This window comes from Lycium ferocissimum, chromosome 12 (genome assembly GCF_029784015.1).
Source record: "Lycium ferocissimum isolate CSIRO_LF1 chromosome 12, AGI_CSIRO_Lferr_CH_V1, whole genome shotgun sequence".
Classification (NCBI taxonomy): Eukaryota; Viridiplantae; Streptophyta; class Magnoliopsida; order Solanales; family Solanaceae; genus Lycium; species Lycium ferocissimum.
Genome location: NC_081353.1, coordinates 27,653,211 through 27,670,360, shown reverse-complemented (window position 1 = coordinate 27,670,360; position 17,150 = coordinate 27,653,211). Strand labels below are relative to the sequence as shown.

Here is a 17,150-nt window from a genome sequence, read left to right as displayed (position 1 = left end):
ACTAAGGTTGTCTAAATATTATCTTATTCTCCTGCTTACGTCGAGCATGTTTAGGTTTCAACATGTGATAGAAAGCAAATCAATAATGCACTATGTCAAGCGGATGTGTAGCACAACGTTGCATTTGTAGCACCAACTACTCCACCGAGGACGGATAAAAGGTTAGAAATACAAAATGAGGAAATTTACTAAGAATTTCGTTCCTGAGATGACCAAAATCATTCTTTCTTTGAAATCTTTCTCCACTTTCTGTCACTCTTTTGTTGGTAGATGGTTTATGTTGGAATGATTTGAAAGAACATGATACAGAAGAAAGAGAAAGTGTTTTACCTTGTCGTCTCCGGTCTATGAGCTGGTCTGGTAATTCGATAATTCATCAAAAGTTGGGGTAGTCTACTTATTTTTTTTTTAGGCTCTCAATTTGTTTAATTTTCAGCTTATCTTTTACGCAAATGTACCTATGTTTTAAGCCCAAAATGACTTTTAAGTCTCCTAAAAATTTATACATAAAACTAGCTGGTTTAATAAGCGCTTGCCAACAAATTCCACTCTTCTCGACAACTTGGTGATAGATTATGAAATGTGTACCATAGTAAGAATTTGTACAACTTCATTGTGATAGCTGATTTTACAAGTAATGGATCTGTTTCTATTCTTTGTTGTTATACCAACAGAAAAAGAAGAAGAAATAACTAAGAATTAATTAAAAAAATTAAGTCTTTGGTGACGAGAATAAAAAGAATGTAAATGACATGTACTTCTACAAAAACACAGAAGTGATCAATTTTTTCTTTCTTTTATTTTGCTCCGAGAAATTTTGAAGACACAGAACATATGGGAGTATGCTTGCAGGCACTCACGTCAAGCACACAAGAAAATGCAAGATACCATATCTAGGGATGTTAGTTTAAAAGTAATCCACACTATAAAGAAGAACATTTCCATAAGGAAAAATTGTTGATCTGAAAAACATACTAAACAAATAAATGAGATAGAGATGTGATGAATCAGTGGGATGGGTGGATTTGACCAATAAATTTGATAGAAGAAGTAAAAGAATGACTGCTTGAAAAGTAGCTTATTCAAGAGTAATAACAAGATATCTGGATAGTTATTCAAGTGATTCCTGACTGGTTAGCATTGTATCTCAGACCTTATAGTATGACTCATTTGGCTTTCAAATCAATATGTAATTGGATTTGTTTTGATTCCAATAGAGACCTCACACTAATGAAGACTTCAGCTTCTTTCTATTGGCATCAAAACTTTCACAATATAATGAGTAAAATGACTGTTTTGTGTTCATGTATAGCAACAGGTTATTCTGTGTGATTGTGCAAGCCATTCCGTTGGTTTCAACTTCTAAGTTCTCTTTATTAGCAGGAAAAGCATTCTAGCGGAGACTAAGTTGAGACTGGCAAAAGTAGATGAACTTAGGCAGGCAGCTAAAACTGGAGCAGAAATGCGCTACAGACGGCAACAAGTTGAACTGGGTACAAAGGTGGAGTTGCGTGTTTAGCAGGCTGAGGTAAATAGAATGCTTCTCCTAAAAGCAAATCGCCAAAGAAGGGCCACACCGAGGGACATCCCAATCATTACTACATCGAATGGCCCGTGAGAGCAAGTATAAAGAGCAGGTGCGTGACACAATTTATCAGAAGCGTGTAACTGCAGCGAATCGGCTGCTTATATAGGAGGCTTAGCATGCACTTCTGTAGGATTTCGTTTTATTCACTGGGAAAAAAGAGTGCTCTCTCCTATTCAAAAGATATTCTGAATAAAATGTGCTGCGCAGGTTGGCGTTAACTTGCTTTTCGCTATTTTCGCGCTGCAAAAAAAATAAAAAAAAATAAAAGTACATTTTTATGCGCGGTGCACTTACAAGTTGTCCTATATTGTCAATTATTACAAAGACTGTATAAGTTCACGCATCTGTGAGTCAAATTTCATGTTATTGACAAGATGCAAGAGTTCTAAATAGTAGAATGTAAATTATCGAATTGCAGAAATTAGACATCAAATTTCAAAAGAGGGCATAACTGTTGTAGAGTATATTGACGTTCAACATAAACTGTGCGATAAAAGATCTTGTTGTTTTCAAAATAATAAAAATGTGCACATGCCCCTGGTTACCTTTTTTTGGCCACAAGGTGATATATTGTAATTAAACAAATTAAATAACGATATAAATACATAAATAACCTATAGGGCTAATGGCTTCTGAAGAAAAGAACAAGCATCCCTGCTCAACAAAAAGAGATGCTGAGATGAAGCTTGCACGACATGAAATGTATGAACTCATATCTGCGGAAAAAAAGGGACTGCTATTATTACAACGACGAACAAACGGACGAGTTCAAAAGAAATCCTCATCTAAGGGACATTTCTTCTGTTTCTGCACCAGGTGATATGACTAAACTTTTCTTGTTTACTTTTTTGGCTCAAGTAAATTGGGGAATTTGTACATGCGATTATAGTTAAATGACACTAAATGCGTGTTCTATTACATGTGTTAGCCAATGAATCTCACCTTGCGGCTTTGGCAGTTACCTCTGACAAGTAAAAGAATATAACTCCTTTGTTCCCTGTGTATGAAGTAGGTAAGACTGCTTTTTATCTTTGTGATGCAATTACTATACGAAACTAATTTATAAACTTTTGACATTAGGCTCGACATCATTACATCTAACTCAAAATGTGATATGAGTTCAAGGATTATTCAAAATAAAGGTTCGCGCCAGATTTTCCAACAATTTACATCAAACAGCAGTTTGAACATCAACTATGTGATCGACTCTTATTTCAGACAGTTGTTAGGTAAGGACCTTAACGGTATGGGTCTCAACGAACTATGGCTGCTTGAACATCAACTAATGGAAGGGCTATTAGCCATAAAGAACAGAAAGGTGTGAAGTTTACTTTCATTATTCACTTATTAGGGTGACAGGATGTAGTCAACTTTTTTCCAGAATACATCTATGCTGTTGAATCTTGGAAGTCTGAACTATAATATTCTACATTCTAGGAGGAATTGCTGATACAACAACTAGAGCATTCAAGGAGACAGGTAACCAAATCATACAGTTGAAATGTTAATTTTTTCGTTTATGCTGGCAAATAAATTAGAAGTACAGTACCAGCCTTTCTGACTCATGTTTTGCCTACATTCATGAGCTGCAGTTAGATGAGCTCCGAGGGTTATTTCCTATGACACATTCAATTTTAAAAGAGGGTGAGAAGGGTCAGTAGACAACGAATTTTCCAACAGAACCTTGCAATTAGGGTATTATTTCTTCTTCTTTCTTTTTATTCTTATGTATTCAGTGGCTGAGTACATCGCATGTGTTGTCACACCTAAAAGCTCCATGTTAGAAGCACGGTAACTAAATTTAGTCAGAGTTTTATTGTTAAATCCAAGTTAGAATACTGAGAATTTTTTTTTGGAGTTTGTATAAACTTTCCTGTGTATGTTTATCTGGGCAGTTGTTTCTGATGATCACTGCATTCTATGTTACTTAGGCTTCCAAACACTGTTAGTCAAAAGCGAAAGGAACCTGAGATGGGATTTGCTTCAAGCAATTCAGAGAATCAAGTCAGCTCAACGTGACACTTGTCTTTCGTGACTAGCTCGTTCCCTCCTTTGTTAGGTACATGTCAGGGGAAATGATTTTGAACCAGTTTTCACATTAAAAGCAGGTTCATCTGGACCTTTGATATTGTCAAGGACTTAATGATCCCCCAGATGGCTTGAGCAAGATGAAGATGCCGGTTAAATTTTGATTTTGAACAATCCCTTTTGACAAATGTGTTCCAACAACTTCATATGTATTTTCTTCCGTTCTTGGAGATGCATTAGGCATTTTGATTAACAAGGTTACCCTGAAAGTGAAACAATCATAACCTACAAGGCATGATGGTTATAGAAAGCTGATGAAGCAACTTTAATTGTACTGTACAGTTAGTGGTCCATTTCATTGTTAAGTGAGTCTCTATGGTCTGTTCGTATCCTGTATCACATTAGATAGATGCTATCTCAGTAATGCTCTGTTCATCACTGTGTGATAATCTCTTTTTCATCTTAAATAAAATTCTGGTGCCTTTGTATGTAACTATGTTGGCGTGGGATGCTGAAGATGTGTATTACTATGCATTGCAATGATTTTGTGTTACAATCCCACAGATTAAGAAAGGAAAAAAGGAAGAAATATCCTAAGGAACTAAGCAATTTAGCTCCTGAACAGATACTTTGAGAAGAGGAAAATATAACTGCACAAAAGAAGAATTATGTTTTTGATTAACTATTCAAAGGGTGGTTTACAATTGCCAATTGATCCCCTCTATATACAATTCAACTACTTGAAAAGGGAGGGAAAAGTTGTTATTTAACTAACTTCTTGAACTGTCCCATGAACAGCATGTGACTAGGCTAACAACTTCCAACTGATTTAGCTAATTTCTAATGACCCTTAACCACCACTCAACTCCACTTGCTAATTACAGCTGCCTTGAATTCTAGATGATAACAATACTCCCCGCTTCAAATAATCCTTCTCCTCAAGGATTGAAATAAGGAAATCTTGTCTGAAAATCCTGCAGATCTTCCCAAGTACTGTCCTCAGCAGCAGAATGGAACCATTTGACTAAAACTTGTGTAATGGCCCTGCCATTTTTTGGAGCCATACGCCTGTCTAAGATAGCTTCAGGTTCAGAAAGTATACAACCAGCTTCAGAGTGAACCACAGGCAACTGAACAGAAGCAACATGAGTGCCAATTTTCCTCTTAAGCTGAGAGATATGGAAAGTAGGGTGAATACGAGTATGAGGAGGTAAGGCCAATGTATATGCCACCTGACCAACCTTTGCAATGATCCCAAATGGGCCATAGAATTTAGCAGCCAATTTTTGGCCCAGGCAATGAATACGAGTATGAGGAGGTAAGGCCAACTTTCATGATAAAAGGCAAGTAATTTCCTCACCTAATATCGAATCCCACCAACAACTTCCCTTTCCTGCTCAAAATTCCAGAATGGAATTTATAATGGGGTCTGGTGTTAGTACCAGCTTGAATATCTAGCAGTAGCTTCTGAAATGAAGGATCTTGAGACTAAGTCGGTTTGACTTCCTCGCTGATCGATCGGCGTCCGAGATCTTTGCAAAGTTGGATATCACCCTCTTCTAGACAAAGCATCCGCAACCGTGTTATCATTTCTTTCCCGTAGACTATATTGTAATCATAGCCAAGCAACTTAACCACCACTTTTGTTGGGGTTGGCATTCTCTCGCTATAAGAACTTAAGACATGTGGTGATCGCCTTGATCACAAAGGGTCCGCCTGTGCAATGGGCCTCCATTTTACGACCAGACATACTAGGGCAAGTAATTCCTTTTCATAGACAGATAAAACTCAATTTTTAGCTGATAAACCCTTACTGAAAAATGCAATGGGTCTGTTGTCCTGAGCCAAGACAGCCCAATACCACCCCCTGATGTATCTGTCTCCACTATAAAATCCTTCCTGAAGTCTGGCAGGGCTAATACAGGAGCTGAGGTTAATGCAGCCTTCAGTTCCACAAATGCAGTAGTAGCTGCATCACACCAACTGAATTGGCCTTCTTTTAGTAAATCAGTAAAAGGTCTAGCAATGATTCCATAACCCTTTATGAACCTTCTATAGTATCCAGTGAGACCCAAAAATCCCCTTAGAGCTTTAAGGGTTTTGGGCTGAGGCCAATTAATTACTGCTGCAACCTTCTAATTATCCATAGCTACACCCTTAGCTGATATGACATGACCCAAGTAATCAACCTGAGTGACCCCAAAGTCACATTTGCTCTTTTTGACAAGCAACACCTTGGATCTGAGCACCCCAAAAACTGTCTCCAAATGCTGTAAATGATCCTTCCAACTAGCACTATAGACAAGAATGTCATCAAAGAAAACAAGGACAAATTTTCTCAAGTATGGGTTGAAAATTTGATTCATCAGGCTTTGGAAGATTGATGGGGCATTTGTCAACCCAAAAGACATTACTTGGAACTCATAGTGGCCATGATGAGTCCTAAATGCAGTTTTGGAAATGTCATCCTCACACATTCTTATTTGATGATAGCCAGACCTTAAGTCAAGCTTAAAGAAATATTGTGCTCCATATAACTCATCCAACAGTTCCTCTATAACACGTATGGGGAACTTATCCTTCACAGTACACTTGTTAAGTTCCCTATAATCCACACACATTCTCCATGATCCATCTTTCTTCTTAACCATCACAATAGGAGAAGAATATGGGCTAGTACTGTTTCTAATAACTCCAGTTTCTAATAGTTCATTCACCATTTTTTCTATCTCATTTTTCTGCATTGTTGGGTATCTATAGGGTCTTATATTTACAGGGGAGGTCCCTTCCTTCAAAATGATTCTATGGTCATCTTCTCTGGAAGATGGCAGTCCCTCAGGGGTCATGAATAGATCATCATACCTGCTTAACACCTGTTGTAACTCCTCCTTTTCCTCTGACTCTTCCTGATATCCATCTAGGGACAACAAACTTGCAGTAGGCTCCATGGATGCTTCAGTAAACGCTCCAACTGAAATCATGCATAATTCTGTAGGTTTAGCTAATAGTTTCTCCATTTTTCCATGTTGAATCATTTTTACTTCAAGAGGTTGTATGCCCCTTAGTGACACCTTCTGTCCCCATATGCTAAACTCCATTTTCAACTTCCTAAAGTTCCACATGATATCTCCCAAGGTGATCAACCATTGAATACCAAGGACCATACTGTACCCACCTATAGGTAGAATCAACATCTCTGAGTGAAAGATAACTCCTTGCATTTTCCAGCTAAAATCCTTGCACACATAGTTACTTTTCAACTTACTTCCATCAGCTACTGAAACAGAAAAATGTGCTATAGCAGTCAAGTTACAACCTAACTTCTTAGCTGCAAATGTATGAGGGACACTGTATCTATAAAAGGGAAGGCATGATAGAACCATTTCTCCAGTATCTAACATAATATCCTCTCGACACTTTCCTTTCCTCTACTTCTATTGATTTCTTTTGTTCTTACACTTTTGACCAAACTTCTCAGGCCCTTAGCCTTTTTTAGGTAGATTGATTTGGTTCTATGGGAAGTTTTGGGTTGCTGGTTAGGTGGATGGGAATTTCTTGGATTGTATTAGTGGTTTGAATAAGAAGGGGTTGGGGGTTGTGAGTATTGGTGGCTTGGGTAAGAAGAAGTAGAGGGTTGTGAGTAGGTATAATACCTCCCACTAGGTCTGGAGAAAGAAGGGATATAATTTGTGGATGGTTGGTTGAGATTTAAGATTTGTTCTTGGATTTTAGCAAGGTTAATGGCTTTACGCAAAGTTCTAGGGCCAAGCATTTTAAATCGTTAAACCAATTTCCTTTTTTAATCCCCTAAGAAAGTAACTCCACCACATATTCTTCCGATAATTCCACTCTAGTGTGTAGTTCGTCAAACAAATCAACATAATCTTGGACGATGAGGATACCGATGCGCATCCTTGAGATCACCTATGTGGTCATCATAGAGTTCGGTCCCAAATCTTGTATAGAGGCTACTCACATATTCACCCCAGCTTGGCCATTCTCGAGTGATCCTGCTCTTCATGAAAACCTGATGCCATTGTAATGCTTTACCCTCTAACTTACAAGATGCCAGTTTCACCTTTGCAGTTGTTGGGGTTTCATCCACCTCAAAAAATTGCTCACATTTGTAAACCTAATCTCTCAATCCAGTCCCATCAAATTTGGGAAATTCGACTTGATATGCACGAGTTGGCAACTAGTATTCGTCATTTCTTCCTGTTCTTTCTTCTTTTTCACACCTCACTCCATTAGCCATTGGAATTTGAACTTCGGGTTGCCCATTTCCCATGCCAGCCACGATCAATCTCTTTATCTCATCGACTGCTTGTGCCACTTTCTTATCAACTACCCTTCGTAATTCCTTTACAGAACCAGTAACTCCTTCCAATGAACCTCGAAGATTATCAACATCTCTTCGTAGCACATGAATCCTTGTGTTAGGCTCTCCCATGGCATCTTTTCACAGGTCCGAGAATGGACTACTCTGATACCAATGTTACAATCCCACAGATTAAGAAAGGAAAAAAGGAAGAAATATCCTAAGGAACTAAGCAATTTAGCTCCTAAACAGATACTTTGAGAAGAGGAAAATATAACCGCACAAAAGAAGAATTCGATTTTGATTAACTATTCAAAAGGTGGTTTACAATTGCCAATTGATCCCCTCTATATACAATTCAACTACTTGAAAAGGGAGGGAAAAGTTGTTATTTAACTAACTTCCTGAACTATCACGTGAACAGCATGTAACTAGGCTAACAGCTTCTAATGGATTTAGCTAATTTCTAATGACCCTTAACCACCACTCAGCTTCACTTGCTAATTACAGCTGTCTTGAATTCTAGATCATAACATTTTGATTCGAATTTATGTCTGGTCGGAACTCTCAATTCTAGTAAATTCCTCCAATCTTGCACTTGTTCAGGGGAGGCTCAATAAGATTGGTGTCCTAAAGCCAACTTTAATGGGAGACTTTATTTTTTTTCTCAATATTCTTTAACGGAAACAATAACCTATAAATCTATTATAAGTTAAAATTAGGCCTCATCCTACTTTAATTCGAGGTCTTGGGTTCGAGCCTAAGAATAAAATCTTGTTACAAAACGCTTCACCTCTTTAATCGGCTTTGCGTGTCTCGAAATCGAATTAATCGGAAAATTCAATACAGATATCAAACACCGAATGAAAAAAATTAGGGGCCTAGCATCGATTAAAAAAAGGTTTTTACTAGCCCTTTCCGCTTAAAGTCTTTATTGAAGTAACTGCCTGCCCGAAAGTGGAGAAAATATTTTGGAAGAAAAAATATAAGCGGGGCTAAAGGTGTACGAACACTGCAAAGACTTAAGTTATACAAAATGTAATGTAGATTGTATTATAAACGTGGGCCTTTCTCATTTGTGATCAAATTTCCTTAGCATTCTCGTATTACTCTACTCACCTCATAATAAGTGTCACCTTAGCAAAAAACACACATATGAAGAAATCATAATGCAATGTGAAGTTTACCAAATTATTCTTATATAATAAAAATAAATTATTTTTTGCTCTTGATTAGAGCATGCACAAGTAGTAAACCTTTTGACATTGAAAATCCAACAATACCAAGTTACTTTTTAGCTTCTCCAATCATCATTTAAATGTTATTTTAACTTGTCACTTTTTGTCTAAGGGTTAGAATTGAAAAAATTAGCAAATTTATGTATTGATTTTCTAACGTGACACTTATTATGGGACAAAATCTTTTGGTTATGGTGACACTTATTATGAGACGGAGGTAATATTAGGCTATATAACTAGGGGTGTTCATCGGTCGGTTTGGGTCGGTTTTGGGCTAAAACCAAAACCAAAACCAAAACCAAACCAATCTAGTCGGTTTTTAAAATTATTAAAACCAAACCAAATCAAATATAATGCATATCATCGGTTTGGTTGTAGTCGGTTTTCCCATTTTTAAAAAAACTAACGGTATTTCTCTCTTTCATGATTTTTTCGTACAATGAAGAGAGAATTTTCTATCTTTTTCCAACTTATAATTCGTTATTACCCTTTTATTGTGGTAGCTATAGTTTTCTTGCATTATGGAGAAAATATCTTAGCATTTATGATTTTAATTAAGTGAATAAAGTTTATATGAAACATAAAATATAAATTTAGGTAAATCTCATAGTTATTTCTTTGAATAAATAAATTCGTGGATTCTTTTTATTAAAAAAATGGGATTAAGATATAAAGATCATTAGGCTATTAGAGATAAATAAAATTTTGCTTAAAAAGTATATAAATTATTTAAAAATATTTATATAAATATATATAATTACAAAAATTATGTATAAAATTTGTCGGTTCGGTTCGGTTTGCTTTTAGTAAAACCAAAACCAAACCAAATATTATCGGTTTTTTAAAATTTAAAATCAAACCAAACCCAACCCAAATGAATATCGATTTATTTAATCGGTTTGATTCGATTTTTGGCTTGAATCGATTTTTAACCAAACCGCGAACACCCCTAGCTATAAGCATAACATTGCTTCTGAATTCTGAAACACGTGTACTTCAAATATTTCTAATTAGTTTTGCTAATTGCTGATACAACTTCAAATTTCAAATTCAAAAATCCCCAAATTTTCACACAAAGCAGTTCGTATTTCATACCACTTTTATATACCTCCGTTTCAATTTATGTGAACCTTTTTAGAGTATAATGGTCAAACTTTATAACTTTGACCACAAATTTTGATATAGATTTTTCAAGTTTATAAAAATAAAATTTATATATTTAGAAACTACATAAAAAATACTACTCCCTCTGTCCCAAAAAGATTGTCCTCCTTTTATTTTTAGTCTGTCCCAAAAATATTGTCCCCTTTCCATATTTAGAAACAATTTAACTTTATAAATCAAATAATTTAAACTTTGTGCCAAGTCAAAATAGGACAATCTTTTTGGGACGGAGGGAGTATAAGTCATAATAATTTATAAATCAAATAATTTAGAAAAGATGTAAGAAAAATGTGATCAAAGAACCACCTCGTAGACTCCCTAAATAGTAATAGGTTGACAAGAGGGGGTTGCTCAGATGGTAAGCACCCTCCACTTTCAACCCGAAGGTTGGTTCGAAACGGAGGGAGCTCCTGGGGGGAGGGGTTAAAAAAAAAAATAGTAATAGGTTCACATAAATTGAAACAGAGGGAGTATTACTTTACTACAGTATATTTTAGAATCCAACAAGTAGTGTACGAAATCTGCATCACCATATTGCACAAAAGGCAATGTAAGTAGTACTGTAATCACAAAGTTGGTGTACGGACAGGATGACACATGTTTAACTTTATATGTACTTGTGACCTATGTTGTTCGGACTCTTCAAAAATGTTGACGGTTGCATATCGAATACTCCAAAAATAAAATATTTTTTGCAGAATTCGTCACGAATGCGGCAAAATTTTGAAGAGTCCGAGCAATACAGCTGCGGACACTTAGACTTCTAGTTCTTTTACTGTGATTATTCAGTAATGGTTACCTTTTGAATTGGGGCCTATACACAGTGAACATTTTGGCTATAAAAAGCTTAGCCTCAAATTGAATTTATTGTAGTTAGTTGGGGCCTCTAGTTAGTTCATGTACTACTCACTATAGTAGAACACAGCTGTTCATCAAAAAGTAAGTACTGCTCTATACAATAATTTCAACACATATGAGTATTATTTACCACGTGAGAGATGAGGTGATATAATTGAAATCCATTTCCTTTAAAAAAATGGGAAAAGAGTCAAAAATATTCTTAAATTATACGAAATTGAACAAAAATGTCCTCTGTTAATAGTTTAGTCTAGGAAAACTCTTAAACTATGCAAATTGAACAAAAGTGCCCCTATAGCTTTTTTTTTGTTTCCCACACCCGGTGTCCGATACCCGCATTGCGGCCCAACTAAATTCGATTCATGTCGGATAGTCCCACATTGGAGGGCAAAGCACTCCCTAACAAGGATGACTCCGTAACCAAGGGAGCTCGAACTCGAGACCTCTTTGTTAAGAATGAAGTTGTATCAGCCACTACACCATAACCCTCGTTGGTGCCCCTAACTTAATTTGGTCAAAGATTTTCTTTTCTTTTTAAACACAATTTTTTAATGATAATATTGTTGGTTCTTTTCTTTTAAAATTACTTTAAGTAATAAAAAGTGGGAAATAATTTTTCTTCTTCTTAATCTCGTTTTATCAATTAAAATAAAATTACCCCATGTACTTTTTTAACTGATAATATAAGTAATATATCAGATCATAGTAACCACATCAATAATTTTCATTTAGATAACGATAAAATTCTTTTTCCTAATAAAATAGAAAATATTTTTATTTCTTAATCTTTTTCGAATTGAAGTAGGATAAACATTTGGTGATATAATCCTTGGATCTAACATTAAAATGAAAAATTCTCAATAATAACTCCATCGACAAAATCTAAAAGATATTTTGTGCTTTGAAGCCATGTAATAAATTTTCATGTTTTATGACATTATGATTGTTGTATTTTAACTTTAAAACCAAGAATTATATCACCAAATGCTAATCCTACTTCAAAAAGATTAAGAAATAAAAATATTTCATTTTATTAGGAAAAGAATTTTGTCGATATCTAAACAAAACTAGTAATGAGGTTACTATGATCTTATATATATGACCTATATTATCATTAAAAAATGTGTTTAAAAAGAAAATAAATGATATGATTATTAGGAAAGGGAGTTTTGACCCAATTAAGTAATAATAGGGGTATCTTTGTTCAATTTCGCATAGTTTAAGGATATTTTTGGACCAAACTATTGCGGAAGGCATTTTTGTACAATTTCGCGTAGTTTATGAGCATTTTTTTTTACGCTTTTCAGTAAAAAACATAGAGTTATAATTATTTGTTTTGAATTTTTAAAAATTAGTTTATTCATTATGAATAAATTATTTATTCCTTACGTCCCGAAAAGATTGTCTTAATTTGACTTGACACGGAGTTTAAGAAATAAAAGAAGACTTTTGAAATGTTTGACCAAACAAGCCTTAAATATTGTGTGGCTGTAAATCATCTCATAAAGTTAAATTATTTTTAAATGTATAAATATACCAATATTTTTTAAATTAACTAATAAGAAAAGTAAGACAATTTTTTTTAGACGGGAAGAAGTACATTTTAAGTGAATTTTTAATGTGAATACTAAATTCTACCAAAACCGTAAGTAGAAGTAATTCCTTTCCAGCTTTAAGTAAAGGTCTATAATTTGAGCTTGAAACAAAAAACATATTGGTGGAAGCACATAGAATTAGAGCCCATTAATCAGTTTTCCACCTTTTAATTGAAAAATAGTCTCTATCACGGAATTTTGAATTCCACGTACAAACTTCATAGCAATGTCCTGAAAATAATATCTTGAAATTTCATAGCAATAACTATTTTTCAATAACAGAGGTTGTAATTTAGTTATTGTAAATATTGCCCAAACACTTTGCTCTCTGTAATGAACTTATATAGAGCGAATTCAATTTCTTTTTATAATCGTGGTGTTCGGGCCAGCTTGCAATCAGGGGCGGAGCTAGCTCATGGAGTGTTGGTTCGATCGAACCCAGTAACTTTGGTTCAAACCTCATATTTGTATTAAAAAGTTCATTGAACATATAGAAATAGTACTTTAGAACCCCGTATTTTTTAAAAACTAAAATTCCAAACCCATAAACGTCAAATTTAGCTCCGTCTCTGCTTGCACTCGCCTTGACTTAATTTCACAGGATACCGTCACCTCCTACCAGCAACAAACATCAAGTAGTCCACCAAGGCTAAGACGGATCGGAAGAAATCTCCTACCTATTGTTTGTTTTTTCTTTATTGAAATTTGAATTTGAGATCTTATGTGGTTCTCAATCTAGTACCCATTTCAGTGATCACTAAACCACATCTTTGACGGCACGAATTCAAATTAATCGAAAGAATATCAAAGGATTAAATATCTTTCTATTTTTTATTTTATATAAAAAGAAAAGAAAAAAAAAGTATAATTTGTTTCAAACCTCTTATTTGTATTAAAACCTCATATTTGTATTAAGAAATTCATTGAACATATAGAAATAGTACTTTAGAACCCCGTATTTTTTAAAAACAAAAATTCCAAACCCATAAATGTCAAATCCAGTTCCGCCTCTGCTTGCACTCGCCTTGACTTGATTTCACAGGATACCGTCACCTCCTATCAAAGAACAAACATCAAGTAGTCCACCAAGGCTAAGACGGATCGGAAGAAATCTCCTAACTAGTGTTTGTTTTTTCTTTATTGAAATTTGAATTTGAGATCTTATGTGGTTCTCAATCTAATACCCATTTCAACATCACTAAACCACATCTTTGATGGCGACGAATTCAAATTAATCGAAAGAAAATCAAAGGATTAAATATCTTTCTATTTTTTATTTTATATAAAAAGAAAAGAAAAAAAAAAGTATAACTAGATGACACCAACCAACCATGTGTCACAAATTTGGTTACTACACAGTGCTTCAGTTACGGTTTCTCAGTTGTGGCTCTGCTTTCCCGTAATCATATTCATTTATCAATCAACATCTTCTTTTTTCTCTTCCTTCTTCAACCTTTTTTTTCTCTTTCTATCTGTTTAATTGCCTAATCATGTGGCCATTAACATTAATTTATTCAAACACACCATGATAATATCTTGAAGTTTCATCAGTAGAATTTAAAATTTCATAACAATGATTACTTTTCAATAATAGGGGTTGGAATTTAGTAATTGTGAATATTGTCCAAATGCTTTGCTCTCTGTAATGAGCAAATTCAAATTCTTTTTATAATTATGGTGTTCGGACCTACTCACCTTGATTTAATTCTACAGCATATTGCCACCTCTTACCATCAACAAGTATCAGGTAGACAAATAGAAAGAAATCTCCTAGCTAGTTCATCAATCAACATCATCTTCTTCTTTAACCTTTTTCTTCTCTCTTTCTTTCTACCTGTTTAATTGCCTAATCATGTGGCAATTAACATTAATTTATTCACAAACAAACCAATTATTCTTCATTCCTTTCCCATTAATTAAGATTACTAAAGTTCCTCCTACTTGTTCTTGTTTTTTCTTCCTTATTTATAAACAAACAATTTAATGTGCCTTTGTCTCCCCACCTTCCCTCAATTTCTGCCCTATATGTTTCATTTCCAGTTAACATTTCCATTTTTTTTTGGGTTAACAATACTCCTACTTTTAATCCCTCTTTGTCTTGTCTTTCTTGTATTTTTCCCTTCCAATTTCATTCTTTAATTTTTCACTAAACCCCATCTCCTTAAACCCACTATATATTCAAACAATTCTTTAAAAATCAAAAATCAAACTCAAAAAAAAGAAAAGAAATCTTTTTCAATCATTACACTTCTTTTCTTCTCATCAGAGCAAAAAAAAATGAGCATTGAAATCAATGTTCATTTTCTTTTGCCTTCTCTCTTGATCACTTTCTTGATTACTTCTATAATTACATCTTCTGCACAAATTGTTCAAACTCCATCGCCATTTACACCATTATTACCAGACCCACCACCAGCGCCGCCGCCACCCAGAGAATCGCCATTTCGACCTAGCATAGCAATAGTAGTAGCCATTCTCACAACAATTTTTTCCATCACATTTTTGTTACTTTTATACGCAAAACATTGTAAACGAGGTCCTTTCAGAACTGCCACCACCACCACCACTTCCGGACTTCTACCGTCATCGAGTTTCAGGAAAAACTCTGGCATTGACAGGACGGTGATTGAGTCTCTGCCAGTTTTCCGATTCGGATCTCTTAGGGGGCCTAAAGCAGATGCTTTAGAATGCGCTGTTTGCTTGAACAAATTCGAACCGAGTGAGATTCTTCGGTTATTACCCAAATGCAAACACGCATTTCATGTTGAGTGTGTAGATACTTGGCTTGATGCTCATTCTACTTGTCCACTTTGTCGTTACCAAGTTGATCCTGAAGATATTCTTCTTATCTCACATGAAAATAATGGTCCCCAGTTGGAAAGAAAATCAAATTCAAATTCCAATTCCATTTCGTCGGTTCCATCATCTCCGGCCAAAGAAAAAAATCGGATTCATTCGTCGTCGGGAAGACATTCTTCCGCCGGCGAAAGAGGAACAGGTACTTCTTCGTTGCATATAATCGTGGAAACTCCAAAACAGGAAGAACAACAACAAACACCTTCGTTTTTGAACAAGAGAATGTCATTGGACAGTTGGAATTTTTACAGGAAAAAATGCAAGTCCGCTAATTCCATATCAACAGCAGCACGCTGCACAAAGCATCCCGCGTTAACAGGTTATAGGGAAGGGCCCGCTAATTCCACATTATTAACAAGAAAAGACGGAATGCTATTAAGCAAAAAAAAGGAGGCAGCGCAAGAGGCAGAGGAAAGGCGGCTGGAGCACCGAATAATAATATCCGGTGAAAATGAGCCGCAGGAGGCTGCCACGTCGGCAAGTGGGGCCCAGTATAGGTGGAGTGACGTGGAGGCATGTGATATGTTGTATTTGCGGTCAGAGATGATATTATTAAGTGAGAGCCGTAGATATTCGGGGTCGAGGAAACGGACGGGGGAGATTGTTGGGTGTGACAAAAGAGTAATAAATGAGAGAAGCGTGTCGGAGATGACAGGGATGAGTAGGTTTAGGAGTAATAATAATAATGAAGAAGAGAGGGAAAGAGAAAGAGAAAGACAAAGGAATGGAGCAGTAACGAGGTGGTTGGCTTGGATTTCTCAATCACAAAATAATAAATCTATGCCAGCTTCTTCTACTTCTGCAACTTGTTGAGGCATCTCTTTTCATGATGAGATGACTAGAATACAAAAAGAATGATGAAATCATATTGTAATAGTAGTAGTTTTGTACTTTAGTATGTAGAAAGTGAAGAGTGGTACTTGGAAATAGATTTTTTTTTTTTTTTTTTTTTTTTTTTTTTGGTCAGGAGCATTTTTTTTGTAATGGGCTCTTTGCAGCACGAATTTGGATTAATGGGATTGGTAATTTATTAGTTGTATCGTATAGCGAGGTTCTTTTATATTCTACTCCTTTCGGATCAAAAAAAAAAAATAAATTTCTAACGCAATAATTTATATAATGAAATATGGTTAAGATTTTTTTTTTTAATAAAAAAATTTCGCATTTAAAATCAACAAATTAATTTTGTTTTTACATATTTATCCCTAAAGTGTTATATGGTCAAATTCCTATTTAGGGGTAGTTTTTAAAAAAATTAAGCTATATTTTTGGAACATAATATTCTTTTCCTTTTTAAATAGTTTCTAAAATTAAATCAACCATATTTCACACAAATTTTTTTGACTGGGAGGGAGTATCCTTTTTGCTTTTCTCGAACGAGTCAAGCAAGTACAGGAAGAGTGAATCGTAGAATAGGGGGAAGTAATCCTTTTGAGTCAGAAGAGCAAGCAACTAAGCAGAGTAGCTCTGCTTTTTAATAGCTTTCGATTAAGCATTTGTGTGGG

General features: G+C 35.1%; 1 protein-coding gene and 1 long non-coding RNA gene across 2 annotated transcripts; both read left to right on the top strand.

The window, feature by feature from the left end:
- Window positions 1-1,470: 1,470 nt before the first annotated feature.
- LOC132040981 (uncharacterized) lies at window positions 1,471-3,982 on the top strand. The gene is made up of 4 exons (XR_009410829.1): window positions 1,471-2,906; window positions 3,026-3,067; window positions 3,181-3,283; window positions 3,520-3,982. It is a non-coding gene; the product is annotated as an uncharacterized LOC132040981 (long non-coding RNA).
- A 10,532-nt stretch (window positions 3,983-14,514) lies between these two features.
- LOC132040720 (RING-H2 finger protein ATL43) lies at window positions 14,515-16,622 on the top strand. The gene has a single exon (XM_059431387.1). It carries the CDS (start codon window positions 15,067-15,069, stop codon window positions 16,456-16,458), a length of 1,392 nt encoding a protein of 463 aa, XP_059287370.1. The 5' UTR covers window positions 14,515-15,066; the 3' UTR covers window positions 16,459-16,622.
- Window positions 16,623-17,150: the final 528 nt, after the last annotated feature.